General features: G+C 54.7%; 1 protein-coding gene across 4 annotated transcripts; it reads left to right on the top strand.

Moving 5' to 3' along the window:
• The first annotated feature begins 92 nt into the window (after nt 1-92).
• On the top strand, nt 93-17,276 carry LOC122393277 (endoplasmic reticulum transmembrane helix translocase-like). Of its 4 annotated transcripts, none has more exons than XM_043389158.1 (22): nt 126-702; nt 1,947-2,117; nt 2,486-2,592; nt 3,738-3,848; nt 4,287-4,404; nt 6,825-6,972; nt 7,289-7,441; nt 7,866-8,048; nt 8,375-8,512; nt 8,760-8,880; nt 9,175-9,329; nt 9,532-9,707; nt 9,934-10,170; nt 10,361-10,763; nt 11,537-11,715; nt 12,024-12,150; nt 12,503-12,699; nt 12,913-13,055; nt 13,252-13,363; nt 14,104-14,247; nt 16,430-16,571; nt 16,614-17,276. In XM_043389158.1, the coding sequence occupies exons 1-21, from the start codon at nt 439-441 to the stop codon at nt 16,544-16,546; spliced, it is 3,504 nt and encodes a 1,167-aa protein (XP_043245093.1). In that variant the 5' UTR covers nt 126-438; the 3' UTR covers nt 16,547-16,571; nt 16,614-17,276. The 4 variants fall into 4 exon arrangements, with proteins under 4 accessions (XP_043245095.1, XP_043245093.1, XP_043245094.1 ...); XM_043389159.1 differs by having other exon boundaries at nt 16,430-16,562; nt 16,605-17,276; XM_043389160.1 differs by having other exon boundaries at nt 93-702; nt 16,430-17,276.
• The last annotated feature ends 969 nt before the right edge of the window (nt 17,277-18,245 follow it).

Below are 18,245 nucleotides of genomic sequence, written 5' to 3' on the forward strand. Positions count from 1 at the left end.
ATAGCAGATCATTGTATGACCGATGATGTCACTTGTCATCAAAAGTCCCATGACGTCAGTCATTAGTCTTCCTGATGAACTGCTAATGAACAGAGTCATGATGACCGGCGGAATATGCCGGCTGCGTGGACACTTTTAGATCCAAGAAGTCCGTGTCTGTGGACGATTTTCACTCATTGAAATTAGTCAAAACAGCAGTTAAAAACATATAATAGCACAACGGCATAACTGAGTAACGCCACGGGTGTCGATCGAGCCCACAGAAGCTAGCGGAAACGTGATCTCAAGCTTACGTGAAGGCTGCACATTACAGACATCAATCTTCTAGTTAAACCGTTTCCAAGCTACTCTAAGAGAAGTTTTGATGAGTTTTTAGTGAGTGCAGAAAGACATAATGTATTGGCTTGGATTGTGAAAAGACTGGTTCAAGATAGCAAAATGGGCTGCAAGACTAAGGCCCTCGATGATCTCATACAGTCATTGTCGTATCACAATGTTCGTCCATTGATATTTCATGGCTATATGCTGCCATTTATCACACTCTATTTGGTGTGGCTGTACATATGGCTATTTGTTCAAGGCTATGAAGAACATTTTGAGATGGGATTGGTTGGCATAGCTGTGATAGGCTTTATCCAGATTCTCACAAGCTTATTTTGCTTGTGGTCAGTGTCTGTCAGAGTTCTTCTAACTACATCAGCGGTAAGCTCAATTAATTCTTTCAAATTTCCAGTTACATTGAAGGAAGTTGTGTAAATGTCTCAGCCTGTACCATGAACAACTTAGCCAGTTATGTTTATCATTCTGAATATTTTGACTGAGATTTTAGCTTTAGATTCCTGATGATTGGCTGCCTTTTGCATTTATGATTTAACCCTATTAGTGGCAGGCTCCTGGCTACCCCATATTAGTGGCAGGGGGGGCTGTTTACGACCCCCCCTTGATATCTCAAGATCTAACCGGCCGATTTTCAAAATTCAAACGGCATTCGATTTGGCTCAACGAGATCTACATTTCTAAAAAAAAATAAAATTAAAAAATGTCAATAGGGGGGTAGAGGGGGGTAAAAACGGGCAAATTGCAGATACATTTTAGACTGTTTATCACGGCCAGGTTTCTGAACCAATCTTAACGCAACTTTTGCCGTTCGATAGAGAATGAACCAGGAATTCACATGGATCCTAAAAATATGCATTTTCAAAAATCATAGGCGGATACAGATCATTGAGATTGGGGGTACACAAAAAGTATAGTAAATAAGGTTTTTGTTGGTACTGTTTCTAAAAAGGGTGGCAATGGTCTTGTTATGTTACAATTTTCTTATGAGAGAACGACTAAAATTGTATTGGTCATGCATAGGCGGTGTCAGGGCACCTATGTTGGGAGGTAAAAAATAACCCCCCTTTTTGGACGCCTGGATCCGCCTATTATAGCAAAAACGTGTCAAAAGAGGATGCACAATAACTTTGTATATGTTATCACATGATACCTTTCATTCACTGTTCGTAAAACTGGTGCAGCATCGTGATCTTCGCCCAAATGACTCGCTTCACGAATAGGACCCCCAATTCCCAGTGCTCTGGAGCCGCCCCTGGTAAAGTTATGAACTTGAAATTTTCAGGGAATGTGCCCAATTTAGTTTTAGGAAAAGTCAGAAAATTTCAGCATCGTAGCTTCAGCGGTTTCGGAGATATTCCCGAAAAACCTGAGGGGTGGATAAAAACAACCCCCCCCCTGCCACTAATAGGGTTAAGACAGGACAGACTGAACAGTAAATTTCTGATGCAAAATTCCAAGGCATTTTCTGATGAAACCTAATCTTTGACATATCTATTGATATGGGATTTACTTCTCTGAAATGCAAAGTGCAGCATGAGCTTTCTGATGTGGCCACTCTATAAGGTAAAATTTGCAAGTTTTTCCTAAGAGTCAGTATGTTCTCACAGGTTCAGCGGCCATCACAGGCCTCTTATATCAAGGTTGTGCCGACCCCAAATAATGGCTCCTCAGAGCTGATCCGACTGCACCATGGCAAGGACAGCAGTGGAGCAGAGGTCATCTGGTTCAGGTTCCAGAAGGCCAAGTACTTCTGGGATGATGACAAGAAGCAGTTCAGGGTTAGTAGAACATATTACCAAGAAGCCATTGATGCCAAAGCAGGGTGCTTGAAAATTAAGATTGTTTTAGTCAGGCTTACATGGTAAGATTGGATAACTTGAAATGGTACTAAGCTAACAAATGCCACCAGAAAAGGTTCAGGTTCTTATCTACCTACTTGCTGATGGGGAACCATTTTCCAGCCCTGTCAATTGACTGGACCACTGGTGTACATCTGTTGGCACCACTCATGAAGTTAAATCAGTGAGACTGCATCAAGTTGGTTGCATTGGCATTGCGTTTTGGTCCACGTCCACAAGTCTGTCTCACTCCTGGAGCTCCTGTCAGGCTCTTTACATGTATCAGCTGCCCTATCTGCCATCCACAGGGCCTGGAGTTTCCGGTCAACCATTCTTTGGGCTTCTACAACTCGTGGCGAGGGTATGAAGATGAAGAGGAGCTCAAGAAGGCCGAGTTCACGTACGGAACAAACCTGTGAGTCACATTCTTTTATGCACGATTGGACCTAAATACCTTGCCGTCCACTATGGCTTATCATCACTTCATTAAGATGCTCATCGAACCATCGCACGGCTGATAAGGTCGGCGGTCCGGCACTGCGGTGGCGGCGCGGATCGGCGATGGCCGACTGGGGCACTGGCCCTCATGCTACCGCTGGCTTCAGGTGCGCTGGTTGTGGCTGCCCAGGTGGGCTGCTGTCCGTCTTTTGGCAAAAAAACGAAATTGACGGAATGTGAGTCCGCTAACGGCTGTTCGGCAACGACACAGGACCCCGAGTAGTGCAGTAGCGAAGTAGCGGACAAGGGTGCTGGTATCGGATACCAGTCATCCGCGCATTGATAAGGTGCTTTGCTTTGGTCGCCACTGTCCAGTTCAGCGACAGTTAACCTTATAATAACGGCTTACGCGAAACGGGAACGATAAATATTAGGTAAACCATTCAGGTTAGCTGCTGCTTTCAAAGTATTTTTGTCATACAAATTATGTCGTAGTGGTTGACCAGCTGGCTCCAGGATCGGGTTCCCGCTAGACGGATGTTGTTGTGTGCAGTGTGATCAGTGATGCCGCAGACCGATGATTCTCTGTCCGGGCCCAGTTCGCCGATACAGTTATAAACCGTAGCTTACCGCGACGAAAGTAGACGGCGGCGGTGTCTTCCTGGGCCTTAGGCAGCTCTTTATCGCTTGGCCTAAATAACATCGCGGGTCACACATCGTGCACTCGTCGGGCCCCGATGTGCCCGATATACTGACGCTGGTTGGTGCCCGATATACTGACGCTGGGTGTGCCCGATATACTGACGCTGGGTGTGCCCGATATACTGACGCCGGGTGTGCCCGATATACTGACGCCGGGTGTGCCCGACAGGCTGGATCTAGACGTGCCCGATACACTGACACTGTGCCCGATATACTGACGCTGGGTGTGCCCGATATACTGATGCTGGGTGTGCCCGACAGGCTGGACCTGGACGTGCCCGATATACTGACGCTGTATACTGACGATATACTGACACTGGATGTGCCGATACACTGAACTTGTGCTCGATATACTGACGCTGGGTGTGCCCGATATACTGACGCTGTATACTGACTACTGACGCTGGGTGTGCCCGACAGGCTGGACCTGGACGTGCCCGAGTTCGCTGAACTGTTCAAGGAGAGGGCGGCCGCGCCGTTCTTCGTGTTCCAGGTCTTTTGCGTCGCGCTCTGGTGTATGGACGAATACTGGTCAGTATTTGATAGAGTAGTTAATTCATGAAAACCCATCCTTGCTGCTGTCATTACTGTGCTTAGTGTGTGTGTGGGGGGGGGGCCGGGGGGGGGGGGTATTTTGACGTTTATTTTTAGTAGAAACGACGCCATCAAGCAACACGTGTCATTGGACCGACTGCATTGTCCGTTGCTGCTGCATGAGTGCTGTCGATAATCGATATACGATAATCGATAGCAGCGATAATGCTGCTGTCGGTAGCGTCACAAATCGACTACTACTCGTTCTATGCGATCACTTCTGTGGCTGTCGAGTACCTATTACTGTTTCCCGGTGCTACCCGACATCCGCCGCCTGGTCCGTGTTTTTCACTACTACTCGATATTGACGTTTGGATCCCCGTGTATTCCCGGCGTTACTCGGTTTTCACGCTGGGGCCGGTGTGTGTTTTTCAGGTACTACTCGATATTCACTTTGATGATGCTGGTGATGTTCGAGTGCACGCTGGTGCAGCAGCAGCTCAGGAACATGTCCGAGATCAGAAACATGGGCAACAAGCCGTACACCATTCAGGTGGGTCGGCCGACAGCCGGCTCGGCTGCTCAGACCAGCCCGATACAGCGTACACCATACTGGGGCTCAGGCTGGGATGGTCGGGCCGGCCTACGGTTATGCTGGCTAGACTTTAACTTGGGGTTTGCTTTTAAAAAAACTAAGGTTTTTAACTCGTCCCAGAATCATAAACTTCTCACACGTCTTGTTCTAAATCGTTTGTCTTTGTGGTCCAGCGACCTTTGCATTCATTAACTAGATCCAAGATTGGATTGGATAGATGGATAAATGGATAGATTGGATTGGGTAGATACAGCTATTCAAGAAGCGTTCGACTCGTTTTGGCTTTCCCTGCACAAAAGTAATGTCATAGAATTAGCTTCTGGTAGACCTTAACTGAATCACAGTACGTCGGACAATAACAGCGGCGACTCGGGGACTGGGCCATGAGCGGCCTCTGACTGTTCCCGATGTGGGGAGTGGCGGGCAGTCTGAGTGTGCTGGAGTCGCGCCCGGCCTCTGACTGTTCCCGGTGTGGGGAGTGGCGGGCAGTCTGAGCGTGCTGGAGTCGCGCCCCGGCCTCTGACTGTCCCCGGTGTGGGGAGTGGCGGGCAGTCTACTAGAGTCGCGCCCGGCCTCTGACTGTTCCCGGGTGGGGGGGGGGGGAAGGGGGAGTATAGGGCAGTCTGACGCGTGCTTGAGTCGCGCCACGGCACACACTACCAGCTGTGCGTGGTCTGCGAGCCGACGCTCAGCAATGTTCGTCTCAAGTACCTTTCACCGATAACACAGTGTTTCCAACGGTATAATCTTGTCCCAAGCTCCATGTTATCGATCACGTCTAGTTCCATAGGATATTAACCCGCGCCCTGCTGGGGGGGGGGGGTGTTTGAACACCCCCCCTTGTGGTTTTTCGCGAATATCTCAAAAACGGTGGCGCGGAGCTCCGCCGTTTTTGGTACACCTTATCATACATCAATTCTACACATGTTGTGAAAATTTCAGACCAAGGTCATTCAAGGTCAGGTCACCAGGTCACTTGAAGTGACCTCACCTCATAAAAACTTTCAATGTCTGTCATAGCTACACCGAGTGACCGATCGCTTTGAAACTTTCAGCGATTGCTAAGAGCAATAGCATGTACAAAATGTATATCTCAGAATTTTGATATCGATGACCCAAGGTCAGGTCAATTTTGCGACCTCCCCATTATAAGTCAATGGGAGAAAATTGAAATGCGCCTTTTTTGGATGAAAGACATTATAAACACTCCCAAACACCGAATTACAAGTGGTTTAGACACACTGAACTTGAAAATGGTGTCCGTGACCCTTGTTTATGCCCTGAGGTCATCTTAGGTCACGAATGGTATCTAACAGTTTTTCGCAAATAACTTTTGATAGAGGCATGCTAGCGCGATGAAAACTCCTTAGATGTGTTCAGCTCGACGATACGGATCGACTGATATGCAACATGACCCTTTCCGGTCAGGTCATGACCTTGACCTGAGGTCAAATTTTCAAGTTGACCTTTCAAGGTCAAGTTATTGTTCATTCGATGCGTCTTGACGAGAGGAACACGATGCCGGTAAAAGTAAGCTCGTACAAGGCTTGGGTCAAAAGTTATTGCAGAAAAACTGTTTTCGAAAAAATCGGTTATTTTTGCAGTTTTTGCCCCCTGCAGGCAAAACCGTTGACGTTAGGTCAAATCTGAGAGAATTGCTCAGAAAGGGCGTTAATAGGGCTATCGAATGCGCTTTTCCGCGGCGCTGTAGCTCTATTGGTTCCCGAGTTATGCGTTGGCTTCTTGGAAATTTTCGACATTCGACCTGGAAATCGGCGAAATTTTGCCTTCAATGACCTCTGGTGACCTGACCTTTGACCTGACCAAAAAATTGACCGAAGTGATTTCGTCATTATTTTTTGCGCTCTTTCGAACGCCGCCTTCCGCGTATCGCTACGTGGCCCAGGAGCCGAGTTACAAGGGGGGGGGTGTTCAAACACCCCCCCCCCCCCCAGCAGGGCGTGGAAATCCAGGACCCCCAGCAGGGCGCGGTTTAAGGCAACCCCGCCAACAGCAGCTATCAGTCACTTGTGTAGGTAGCGATCATGAACGTTTGTTTCAATACCCATGTGCTAGCTGCGTCGAGGCTGACCTCTTTCTACTGCTGTGGTTTGCAAGAGATATTGCCGTGGGCGTCGATTGATAGCGTTGTAAAGTCGCCAAATGAATAAATTAATAAGAAAAAGTCGAGCTCTGCGACGCCTATGCCCTTCCTACCGCATGGTGTGTCACAAGTTCGATTCTACGGGTCGTATATTGATATATCATTAGACGCTTGTATGGGTAACGATTAAAGTCGTGTCATTTTCAATACCCATATGTCTTTGGACACATATATTGTACGGTACGCACTTATAACGGTGACCGTCTGCGTGCAGGTGTACCGGGGCCGCCGCTGGCGTCCGCTGCCCTCGGACCAGCTGATTCCCGGTGACATCGTGTCGGTGACGCGCTCGGAGCACGTGGTGCCCTGTGACCTGCTGCTGCTCCGCGGACCGTGCATCGTAGACGAGAGCATGCTGACCGGTCAGTGGCAGTGGCGACCGGCCGCGGACATTTATCCATATCTGTATGTTTTAGATATGAATGTATGTTTGTCTGCTCATTCGTTTGTGACTGGATGTCCCTGTGAGCTTTTGGCTGCCTTTGTCCATTTCGAGCATAAAAATCATTTGACCCAGCCGGGCGCGGAAGTCGATCTGACCACTCCGTCTGACCGCTCTGACCGGCGGCTCTTACCTCTCTGTCCTCTGTCTGTTTGATATGGCCGCTGTCTGACCGCTCTGTCTCGCCGCTCCGTCCGGCCTCTCTGACCGCTCCGCCCTCTGGCCGGTTTCGCCAGGCGAGTCGGTGCCGCAGATGAAGGAGCCAATCGAGGACGGCGAGCCGGCTCAGCTGCTCGACATGGACTCAGAGGCCAGGCTGCACGTGCTGTTCGGCGGCACGCGCGTCGTGCAGCACACCACGCCGCCAAAGACCACGTCCACGCTCAGAGGTAGGTGGCGGAGAGGCAGGAGGCCGGTGACGCTTCCACACTAGCTGTTACCTCCTGTCCACGTCAGAGGTAGGCGGCTGGTTAGGTAGGTGTCGGAGAGCTGGGCAGCCGGCGACGCCAGCACGTCACCCTGGCCGTCCGATCCTTCCCAGACCAGCTGGCGAGGCGGGATAGGTGTCCTTCCCCCATCCAGCACTGTCCGCCGGCTGTGGTGGGCGCCGGCTGTGACTGACGCGCCGCCCCGCCGGCATCGTCCGACAACGGCTGTCTGGCGCACGTGCTGTGTCTCTGTGCTGTGTCTCTGACGGGCGGACGGCTGTCTGGAATACGTCGTGCTGTGTCTGACGCGGCGCCCTGTCGGCAGCCTCCGACAACGGCTGTCTGGCGTACATACTGTGTCTCTAACGCGGGTTCCCGCCGGCAGCGTCGGACAACGGCTGTCTGGCGTACGTGCTGCGCACGGGCTTCTCGACGTCTCAGGGCCGTCTGCTGCGCACCATCATGTACGGCGTGAAGCGGGTGACGGCCAACAACCTGGAGACGTTCGGCTTCATCCTCTTCCTGCTGGTGTTCGCCGTCGCCGCCGCCAGCTACGTCTGGATCGAAGGTAAATTACTGCCTAGTGGGCCGACCCCGCCGTCCTGGCGTTAGACAAATACTGCGGTCATTCTACTGTATCGATCGACATATGACCAAGTTGGGCGGTACTCCTCTACTGAGACTGCGGTATTGGCTTTATAACTCCTACTCGGGACTATTCGGATTGATCATAATGCCCACACTGTGAGCACGGGAAATTGATACTTTGTGCAGCCGCTTATGAGAGGAGTGGGGTGGAGCTAGGGACGTGGAGAGTCTGTAGGCCGGATTTACCCCACTCGGGAGAGAAGTGGTGTGCTCAGTACCCACTCGACGCCGCCTCCGCTGTGACAGGCACCAAGGACCCGAGCCGCAGCCGGTACAAGCTGTTTCTGGAGTGCACGCTGATCCTGACGTCGGTGGTGCCGCCCGAGCTGCCCATCGAGCTGTCGCTGGCCGTCAACAGCTCGCTGGTGTCGCTCATCAAACTCTGTAAGTCCGCCGCCCACCCCCTACCGTATCAAATCACCGCTCTTGGGACAGACTGCAGCTCTGTGACTGCGCCGCACTTGCCTCTCCGTTCTGACTCGTCCCTCCCTCCCGCCCGTTACCCGCTCCTGCCGCCCGCTCTAACCCGCCCCCGCCCGTTACCGTCAGACGTGTACTGCACGGAGCCGTTCCGGATTCCGCTCTGACAGTATTCCCTCCCGCCCTGACCCGCCCCGCCCGTTACCGCCAGACGTGTACTGCACGGAACCGTTCCGGATCCCGTTCGCCGGCAAGGTGGAGATCTGCTGTTTCGACAAGACCGGCACGCTGACCAGCGACAACCTGATCGTCGAGGGCGTCGCCGGACTCAGGTGCGTCGCCTATCCGTGTATGAACACTGTGGCTGGTGCGTCAACTCCCCGTGTGCCCGTCCTCCCTTCTGGGCCGGACCCGGGACCATCGCCCTCCTGCCGGTCCCGCGCCGGGGCCCCGCTCTCACTGACACCAATAGCTGGCGTGTATCGCCGACATCTGTGATTACTGATTAGTGTGAGTGCTCCCTGCCGCCATGGAGGTGAGTGCCGCACACTCCCCTCTGAGTGCTGCCTGCCGTCAGGGATGACGTCAGTGTCGCACGCTCACCATTGAGTGCTCCGTGCCGCCAGGGAGCGTCCGGAGATGTGTGAGATCGCCGAGGCGCCGCCGGAGACGGTCCAGGTGCTGGCCTCGTGCCACTCGCTGGCGCAGCTCGACGACGGCCTGGTCGGCGACCCTCTGGAGAAGGCCACGCTGACGGCTGTCGACTGGAGTCTGACCAAGGGTGCGCACCGCCGCCGGCCGGGCGCTGGGCAGTAGACGGGCTGGGTGACGGGCGGCGGGCATTGCTCAGTGATCAGGGGTCAGGTGTAAAACCAACTCATTAATATGACATTAATAGGTTTGATTGAATTTTGTGAGGTCAGCTGTAGCAGGAATCAGTGTCTGCCGGCGCTGTGCCGACACCGTCCCGCTGCCGTCAACAGGAGACGCCGTGATCCCCAAGAAGGGTAAGATGCCGGGCCTGAAGATCTTCCACCGGTACCACTTTTCGTCGGCGCTGAAGAGGATGTCCGTACTGGCCGGGTTCACGGAGCCGGGCACGTCCGAGACCCATTACCTGGCCACGGTCAAGGGCGCGCCGGAGACCCTCAAACCGATGGTGAGGGCAGCTGGGACCCCGGGATGGGTCCGGGGACAGTCGGACAGGCCCCTGTGACAGTCGGACGGGCCCCCGGGGCAGACGGGCTCGGTCACCGCCCGCCACTGTCGCTCGCAGCGTTCGATGCCCGCGGCGTGTTACCCGCCGGTGTCGCCGTCCCGCTGCACAGCCCGGGTCCTCTGTGTGCCCCGACCTGACGTCCACCTCCCCGTGTCCCCACCGTCAGTTTGTGGACGCCCCGGACGACTACGACGCCACCTACCTGAAGATGTCGCGGCGGGGCGCGCGCGTGCTGGCGCTGGGTCGCCGGGATCTGGGCCGTCTCAGCCACCAGCAGGTCAAGGAGCTGACCCGGGACACCATCGAGGCCGAGCTCGAGTTCGCCGGGTTCGTCATCATCTCCTGTCCGCTGAAGGCCGACTCGCGCGCCGTGATCCGCGAGATCCTGGCTGCCTCGCACCAGGTGAGATAACTCACCCAGACGGCCACTGGGGCCTCCTTGTCTCCTCGAGTCTGCAATAGGACTGTCCATCGCCCAGCCTGGCGTCAGCTCATTTCATTAAAAGTGTGTTTCTTTCGAGTCGTCCATAGCTGTGCAATTGTGTTCTTGCCACAGCGATCCCCCGTCTGAAACGCGCGCTCGTGCCGGACAGGTGGCGATGATCACGGGCGACAACCCGCTGACGGCGTGCCACGTGGCCAAGGAGCTGCGCTTCTCGTCGGGCGGACGCACCATGCTGATCCTCAGCAGGCGCGGCGGCGACGACTGGGGCTGGCGCAGCATCGACGAGACGGTGTGGCGGCCGCTGGAGCCGACCTCGTGGGCCGAGCTGCTGGCCCAGCACGACCTGTGCGTCACCGGCGAGGGCGTCACCTTGCTGCAGCAGCGCTCCGAGCGCCTGCTGCAGACCGTGCTGCCGCACGTGCGCGTGTTTGCGCGCGTGGCGCCCAAACAGAAGGAGCTGGTCATCACCACGCTCAAACAGCTCGGCTTCGTCACGCTGATGTGCGGCGACGGCACCAATGACGTGGGCGCGCTCAAACACGCGCATGTCGGTACGTGCGCGAGACCAGCTGCCGGCACTAGGGCCGCGCCTGCGGGGTAGGAGGCCTTACCCTCTGCAGACTTGGAACACCTCTAAAGGCTGAAGCAGACTCTTTCCGCGTTCAGGAAATCGCATGCGAGAGCCTATTCAAATACATTGTAATTCTTCTCGCATCAATCGCTTGCGGGAGGTGCGTGCGATTGATGCGAGCGCGCTTCCAAGTTTCTCATCTCATCTCATCTCATACTGTATTAAGGACATCCGCAATATACTTGCGGCTATTACTGCCTTTCGTCACGTGATAAAACCAATGAACGTAAATCGGCAATGGGAGAGTAGGCACTCGCAGGGCCAGCTTCACCGCTCACACACACACGCTCTCAGAGGCTAGGAGTGGCGGCACGGGGCGAGACACGGGGGAGGTCGGGGGCGCCGGCGCTGCGACCCGACCCCGGGCGCGGCGCAAGTTCCATGTATTTGAATAGGCTCTCGCATGCGATTTCCTGACTGCGGAAAGAGTCTCTTTCAGGCTTAAGGTTCTAAGGACGGGTTCTGTCGTTTAAGGTAGGGGTTGTCCCCCTGGGGACGGGTGGTGTGCAGAGGGATAGGACTGTGTCCCCTGGTGGCGGAGATCTACCCATCGGGGCTGAAGAGAGCCTCCATGCATGGAATAAGCTCTGGATGTTGTATACTGAGTGTGCCGGTCGCCCTGTACCGGCGCGCACTCACTGTGGACCCGCCGCGCCGGCCCCTGAGACTGACCGCGCGCCCGCTCCGCTGCAGGTGTGGCCATCCTGGCCAACGCGCCGGAGCGGCTGCCGAGTAAGCGGCGCCGGGAGCCGGCGGCGGCGCGCGAGGACGCCAGCTCGCCGCGCGACCGGCTCGATCAGATGGTGGCGCGCGGAAAACTGGGCCGCCGAAACGAGCGCGCGCGGCCCGACCGGCCCACCAACGCCCGCCAGGTGGGGGCTACAACTGCTGCCGGCTGATCAGCGCCGGCAGACAGGCCAGCGGGAACACTTGAGATGGGGGCTAGAGGTTGATCAGCTCGGACCAGCGGGAACCTTTTTGACTCCGAATTTTTAGCAATGAGTACGATTCAACTCTTCTTGGTGTTTACGGTTTATTGCATCATGTATCCTTTATATTCAACACTGGCAGCTAACCCTGGTCAGCTCTCTACACTGGTGGCCCTCCACGGGCCTGTCCCTGCGTCCCTCGGTAGCGGTCGTGCTGCCACTGACAGTCACTGTCCGTCCGTGTTCTTTAGGAGCGGCTGCAGCAGCTGCAGACGATGCTGAAGGAGTTGGAGGAGGAGGAGGGTGCCCAGGTGGTGAAGCTCGGCGACGCCTCCATCGCGGCGCCCTTCACCTCCAAGCTCTCCTCCATCAACAGCGGTGAGTCGCACAGATCCCGATCTGTCTGTCTGCAGCTGGCCGGCTCGGTGGGCGGGGACAGGACCACTCTGCGTGGGATTCTTGGCCTGGTGCGTGACCCCCACCCAGTGCGTGTCTGCTGTCATGTGGACGGACCGGTGTTGGTGTATTATCACTTGGTGGGTGTCTCGACTGTGTTTGGGCGGACCTGTGTTAGTGTATCACCTTGTGGTGCGTGTCGGTTCCGCTCACGGCCCTGCCGTCCGTTCCAGTGTGCCACATCATCGAGCAGGGCCGCTGCACGCTGATGCCTCTGTGCTGGTGGGTTGTGTGGTGTGTGTCCGCGTGCTCACGGTCCCGCCGTCCGTTCCAGTGTGCCACATCATCAAGCAGGGCCGCTGCACGCTGGTCACCACGCTGCAGATGTTCAAGATCCTGGCGCTGAACGCGCTCATCCTGGCCTTCTCGCAGTCGGTGCTCTACCTGGACGGCGTCAAGTTTTCTGACGGCCAGGCCACGCTGCAGGGCATCCTGCTGGCCGGCAGCTTCCTCTTCATCTCCCGCTCCAAGGTGAGCCGACAGCTGCCACCTGACGGTCCACGGTGAGCCGGCAGTTCCCTGTTCATTTCCCGGTGTTAGTTATGTGTGAGTTTTTGTTTCAAGTCAACCTTTCGTCAGTTTGATAGTTAACGTTCGCAAATTACTGTAGGAAAATGTCCGGCATTGGCTAACGTATTTATCCGTCCAACCATTATAACGCTCGGCACCTGTTCTCTCCGGCAGCCGCTGAAGGTGCTCTCCTCTCAGCGGCCGCTGCCCAACATTTTCAACGTGTACACGATCCTGACGGTGCTGCTGCAGTTCGGCGTCCACTTCGGCTGCCTGGTGTTCCTCGTCTCCGAGGCCAAGGCGCGCATGCCTGTCAGGTGAGTCGGCCGCCGGGAGCGGCTGTAGTGTGGTGTGGAGACCGCCGGTCACCCGGGCTGGCGGCCACTGCGCCCGGGGGCGGCGTGCCGTACTGCGTCCTGTGTCTGTCTGAACCGTGCGGGGTGAGACTGTGCTGCCAGCCTGTTGACGGCGTCTGGAACTGTAAGTGACGCGTTTTTCGGGCTCTGTCGCCAGGGAGAGCGGCTTTCCGGACCTGGAGAAGGAGTTTGAGCCCAACATTCTCAACTCGACCGTGTACATCATCTCGATCACGCTGCAGGTGGCCACGTTTGCCATCAACTACCGGGTGAGTGGGAAGGCGGACGGAATCTCAGTCAGTCAGTCAGTCAGTCAGTCAGTCAGTCAGTCAGTCAGTCAGTCAGTCAGTCAGTCAGTCAGTGTTGGCCAGGACGTCAGTCAATGAGTCAGTCAGCCAGTCAGTCAGACAGTGGGACTGGTCATTCAACAGCCGGCCAGTTCGTCAGCCATGCAGTCAATTATCTAAAGAATCAAGTGGTTAGTCGACTTTCTAAAATAAATATGTAAAATTTTGCTATTGCTGTGAAGTTATCGATGAACAGAAAAAATAAACATTCTTAAATGCGTTCAAGGAACTTTTCTGGAGAGAAAAATTATGCAGTTCACTCCTGACGCACACGTGAACTGCGATATCTTTCCGTTGCTTACCGCGTGTAGCTGTGCGTATGACTCGCTGTGTCTGGGCCCCTCGGCGGCCGGCTGAGGTGCTGACGCCGTACTGTGTCTGTGTGTGGCTGACGGACTGCTGAGGTGCTGACGCCGTGTGTCTGTGTCTGTGTGTGGCTGACGGGCTGTCTCTCCCCCCCCCCCTCCGGGGCCGGCTGAGGTGCTGACGCCGTGTGTCTGCGTGTGGCTGGCGTACTGTCTCCCCCCCCCCCCTCTGCGGCCGGCCGAGGTGCTGACGCCGTGTGTCTGTGTGCGTATGACTCGCTGTGTCTCGCCCCCCCCCCCCCCCGGCCGGCTGAGGTGCTGACGCCGTGTATCTGTGTCTGCGCTGCCCCGCCGCAGGGCCACCCGTTCATGGAGAGTCTGTGGGAGAACCGGCCGCTGCTGTACAGCATTGTCGGCTCGCTGGCCGTCGTGTTCGCCATGGCCAGCTGCGTGATGCCCGACCTCAACGAGCAGTTCTCGGTCGTCATGTTCCCGGACGACGTGAGTAGCGCGCCGGCGCAGGGAAAACATGAGTAGCGCGCCGGCACACCGGAGACGCTCCGACTAACGCGCCGTCACACTGGGGACGCAGCTGTGACTAACGCGCCGTCACACTGGGGACGCAGCTCTGACTAACGCGCCGTCACACTGGGGACGCAGCTCTGACCAACGCGCCGACACACTGCACAGTGGGGATTTTTCCGATCTAGCGCCTATTAATTCAAAAAATCTTTTTGGATTTTTGCTTATTTTTTGTGTCAGTGGGGCTAAGAAATGTCTGAATTTTTCATATATGGCATTGTTTTATCTGTATGTCCACAGCAAAACTAGGAAAAATGCGCCCAAAGTTCACACTCATGCGTGATTACTCAATGGGCTCAGCAAGGCCCGAAAGTATAGCTCAATTTCATTGTCCTGTCCTGTTGGTTTTAATCTTGCGAGGTCTTAAAGTTGCATATCGTCTGAAAGGCACCTTTATTAGGAATGGAATGGCAAACAGAAAGTATGCCACAACCTTACTAAGGTCACAAAAATGCCCTTTACAAAAAACCCTTACAGACACCATATTGAAGGAATGGTATTCTAAATAAATGTAGGAAATCAACAATGTTCTCCACACTTTTCCACTCCGAAATATATCCTATCGAATTCGCCACTTTCTCCTGCACAAGACAACGCCTAGTTTGGCTGCCGAAACTTGCCTGAACACGGAATATTCACATTAGAGTATCTTAACACCCCACTTGAGGAGCGCTAGGGCAAACAGCACGATATAGGTATGTTCCGGACATAGGCGAATAATTTTACTTCGTGATTTACATGATGCATATTTTCTGAGACACATTCATTAGGAATAGGATGACAAGCGTAAATTATACATACCGTAACCTTATGAACCATCGCACTTGTGGGGAGGGGGAGGGGGAAAGGGTCGGATAAAACCCCATGGTTTTCCGCAAATTACTCGCGCAAAAAGCGGCCAATCGCGCCGAAACTTTCGGTGCCCTCGAGATCATCAATTTTACATCTAACCTTAAAATTTCATGACTCTGACCCAACTGACCTTTGACCTGTGGCATATTTCTCGAGACCATGTTTGGCCGGAATCGCGATTCGGCGTATGCCAGCTCACATTATCCGCGGTTTCCAGTCTTTTTGTGGTTTTAAACGTTCAAATATGAGAAATGATGTTGGTGCCATGCATAATGGTGGGTGTCAAGGTCACGTGAAGGTCAAGTCAAGGTCATTGACCTTTTGATGACCTTGTTTCTTTTTTTCAAGTTTCACTTGTTTCTAGGGTAGTTTTTGGTGCTGATTTCGATTTTAGCAGCCATTTGAATATTTACGAAGTAGTTCTGGTGCCTTCGTTCCATGTTACGAAGCTATCAGTAGTAGGTGACACTTCTATGTATGGCCGGCAGGACGCCTACTAGTTGATCTAACCTGACCTGACCCGACCTGGCCTAAATGCATAAAGACATCGTCTGTGATCAAAACTAACATGAAATTCGTGATCAGCACCCCAAAATACCCCGTAACACCCTAACTTTGCGAAGTTTCAAGAGGTCTCGATTTCCCAACTTTAGTTGGGTCATTAAACTGACTTGGAAAGTCAGCTTATGACCTTGGACTTTGAAATTGGATATATTCGGCCTCATTTCGTCATAGGCAGCACGCTTGACTTTTCCGCGAAGCTCTAGCTTGATCAGGGGCCAAACGGCTGAGCGGGGGGTCCAGATGAACCCCCTATACTCTGTTGATTATGCACATTTACAGGTAAAATTCTCACCAGGACACACCAGCCACCATCTGTGCACAATCTGGCTACAATTCTAATTTTGGTTTGCCCTCTACGAATAAATACGTGCTAGATCGGAAAAATCCCCACTGTGCACTGGGGACGCAGCTCTGACCAACGCGCCGTCACACTGGGGACGCAGCTCTGACTAACGCGCCGTCACGGGGGAGAGAACGGGAAGGGCGCGGCCTGTCTGTAACACTTGATGATCGTGTCTGCCGTGCCACAGACTGACCCTGTCCCCCTGGGTATTCGCAGTTCAGGGCCCTGTCCCACTGGCACTGATTGACCCCATTGCACTGTCTCACACGCCCCCTCTCCCGTCCCATTGGCCACTAACTGACCCTGTCCCACTGACTGACCCCCCCCCCCCCGTTCCGGCAGTTCCGGACGGTGCTGGTGCAGGTGCTGATGGCCGATATCGTGCTCTCCTACATCGCCGACCGCGTCGTCCGCTTCCTGTTCGGACAGGCGCGCCTGCGACGCGAGCTGCGCACCTGACTGCCGACCAGCTAGGTCCCAGTGGGTCACAGCCGGCCCCGGCGGCGGCAGTCTCCGCTCCCACTAGGTCACAGCCGGCCCCCGGCGGCGACCGGTCGGCGCGCCCGCCCGCCCGCGGCGCCAGTCCCCGCTGCCCGCCGAGCCGTCAGGGACCGTCCCTAGTGGGCTCGTGGTCAGCTGAGCCGGGCCGCCCGACTGCTGGCTGCTCCCGAACGGCTCGGGCAGTGCCGCGGGCGGCGGAGACCGTGATCGAGCCGGTGATCAATGTCCCTGGGCCCGCGGGGCCGTCCGCTCGGGGACCCGGGGGACTGGTTACTGCCCCCTCGGGGACCCAGGGGGACTGGGTACTGCCCCCTCGGGGACCCAGGGGGCCGGTACTACCCCCGTGGCGACCCAGGGGGCCGGTACTACCCCCGTGGGAACCCAGGGGGGCGGTACTACCCCCGTGGGGACCCAGAAGGCCGGGACTGTCCCCTCGGCCCTCGGGGACGGCGTGGCGTGTCCCCTCGGGGAGCCGCGGGTCCGCCATCGGGCAGGCCGCTGCCGCTATTGGTGTGGGCTATTTAGGTGTGTGGAATGGAATTGGAATTGGATGGGGTGTGGGTGAGCGGTGTTGATCGCGCTTCTGTGGGTTGCGACAGTCGCGGGCGGCGCTTGCCGCTGTCACTGCTGAGAGATTTGTGCACTGCAACGGGAGTATGTCGATGTCAATAATATAACCATCACTAAGTCAAACTGGCAGTCAACGCAAGGAAAGGCGAACAGTGGTGGATAGAAGTACGCTATTTGGGGTCGTCCGTGCGACGCTTACACTTCAACGTTGCGCTTTTAGGCCGGCCTTCTCTCGATTTTGCCGCTCCTCTAGGGATTCCGTGGACTCAATGGAGCTATCGTGGAGCTATAGCAAATATTCGTCAGCGCTGGGGGAGACAACCTTTCATAATTCATACACCGTTCGCCTTTTTGTGGCCTAGGGGCCAATTGAGAGAGCTATGCGTGAAGGACAGACCGCCCCCCCCCCCCCAACCAAAAACCGTGGCGGAGTCCTTGTCCCCTCCCATTCCCCACCCCCACCATGGCGAAGTTGGCTGTGAGTGCGGTCAGCCTCATAATGGGACGTCTTTCCTATCTCCCCCACCAGGGTGAATTTGGCCGAGTTACGAGTTACCCTGTGCAGTGTGCGCGGATAAAGGCATCATTTTTCCAATTCACTATCTGTGCAATAAGTGTACACTACCTATACTGCTTAGACACTCCCCAGTGATGAGTTGATAAGAGGCAAAACTAATACGTCAGGGAGGGGATCTAAGCGCGAAATGTGACATGCTGCTGTGATTTATTTTCCCGAAGCAAGTATCCTTGACAGACGAGGCTCGATAAGGCACGAGCCAATAAAAAATATAGTACGTCGCATTCGTGCAGATGACAATGGCTTGTTGTCAACATTGTGGGCTATTCGTGCCCACGTAATAATACGTATGTGTCCTACATATTGACATGTTATGACTTCCAGCGTTTATCCTGACGTTTACGTGACGTTTACGATTTGTGAAAAAGAATAAGTCTGAAAATTTCGTCATAATTTTACCCTTGGTGACCTGCAGTGACCCCAGCGATGACCCGACCTAAAAACGACCTTCAGAATTTTGAAGATCTTTAGCGAGCTATGTATTGTTTTTTCCGCTTCCTCTACTCGGTT

The sequence above is a fragment of the Amphibalanus amphitrite genome, unplaced genomic scaffold (assembly GCF_019059575.1).
Source record: "Amphibalanus amphitrite isolate SeventyFive unplaced genomic scaffold, NRLGWU_Aamphi_draft 000527F_arrow, whole genome shotgun sequence".
Classification (NCBI taxonomy): domain Eukaryota; kingdom Metazoa; phylum Arthropoda; class Thecostraca; order Balanomorpha; family Balanidae; genus Amphibalanus; species Amphibalanus amphitrite.

Bases quoted from the DNA above. Each gene is read 5' to 3' on its own strand.
- LOC122393277 (XM_043389160.1), top strand. From the start codon at position 439: ATGGGCTGCAAGACTAAGGCCCTCGATGATCTCATACAGTCATTGTCG. The intron at 2,593-3,737 runs GTGAGTCACATT...TGTGCCCGACAG, and splicing joins TTCACGTACGGAACAAACCT to GCTGGACCTGGACGTGCCCG. The intron at 13,056-13,251 runs GTGAGTCGGCCG...CTCTGTCGCCAG, and splicing joins AAGGCGCGCATGCCTGTCAG to GGAGAGCGGCTTTCCGGACC.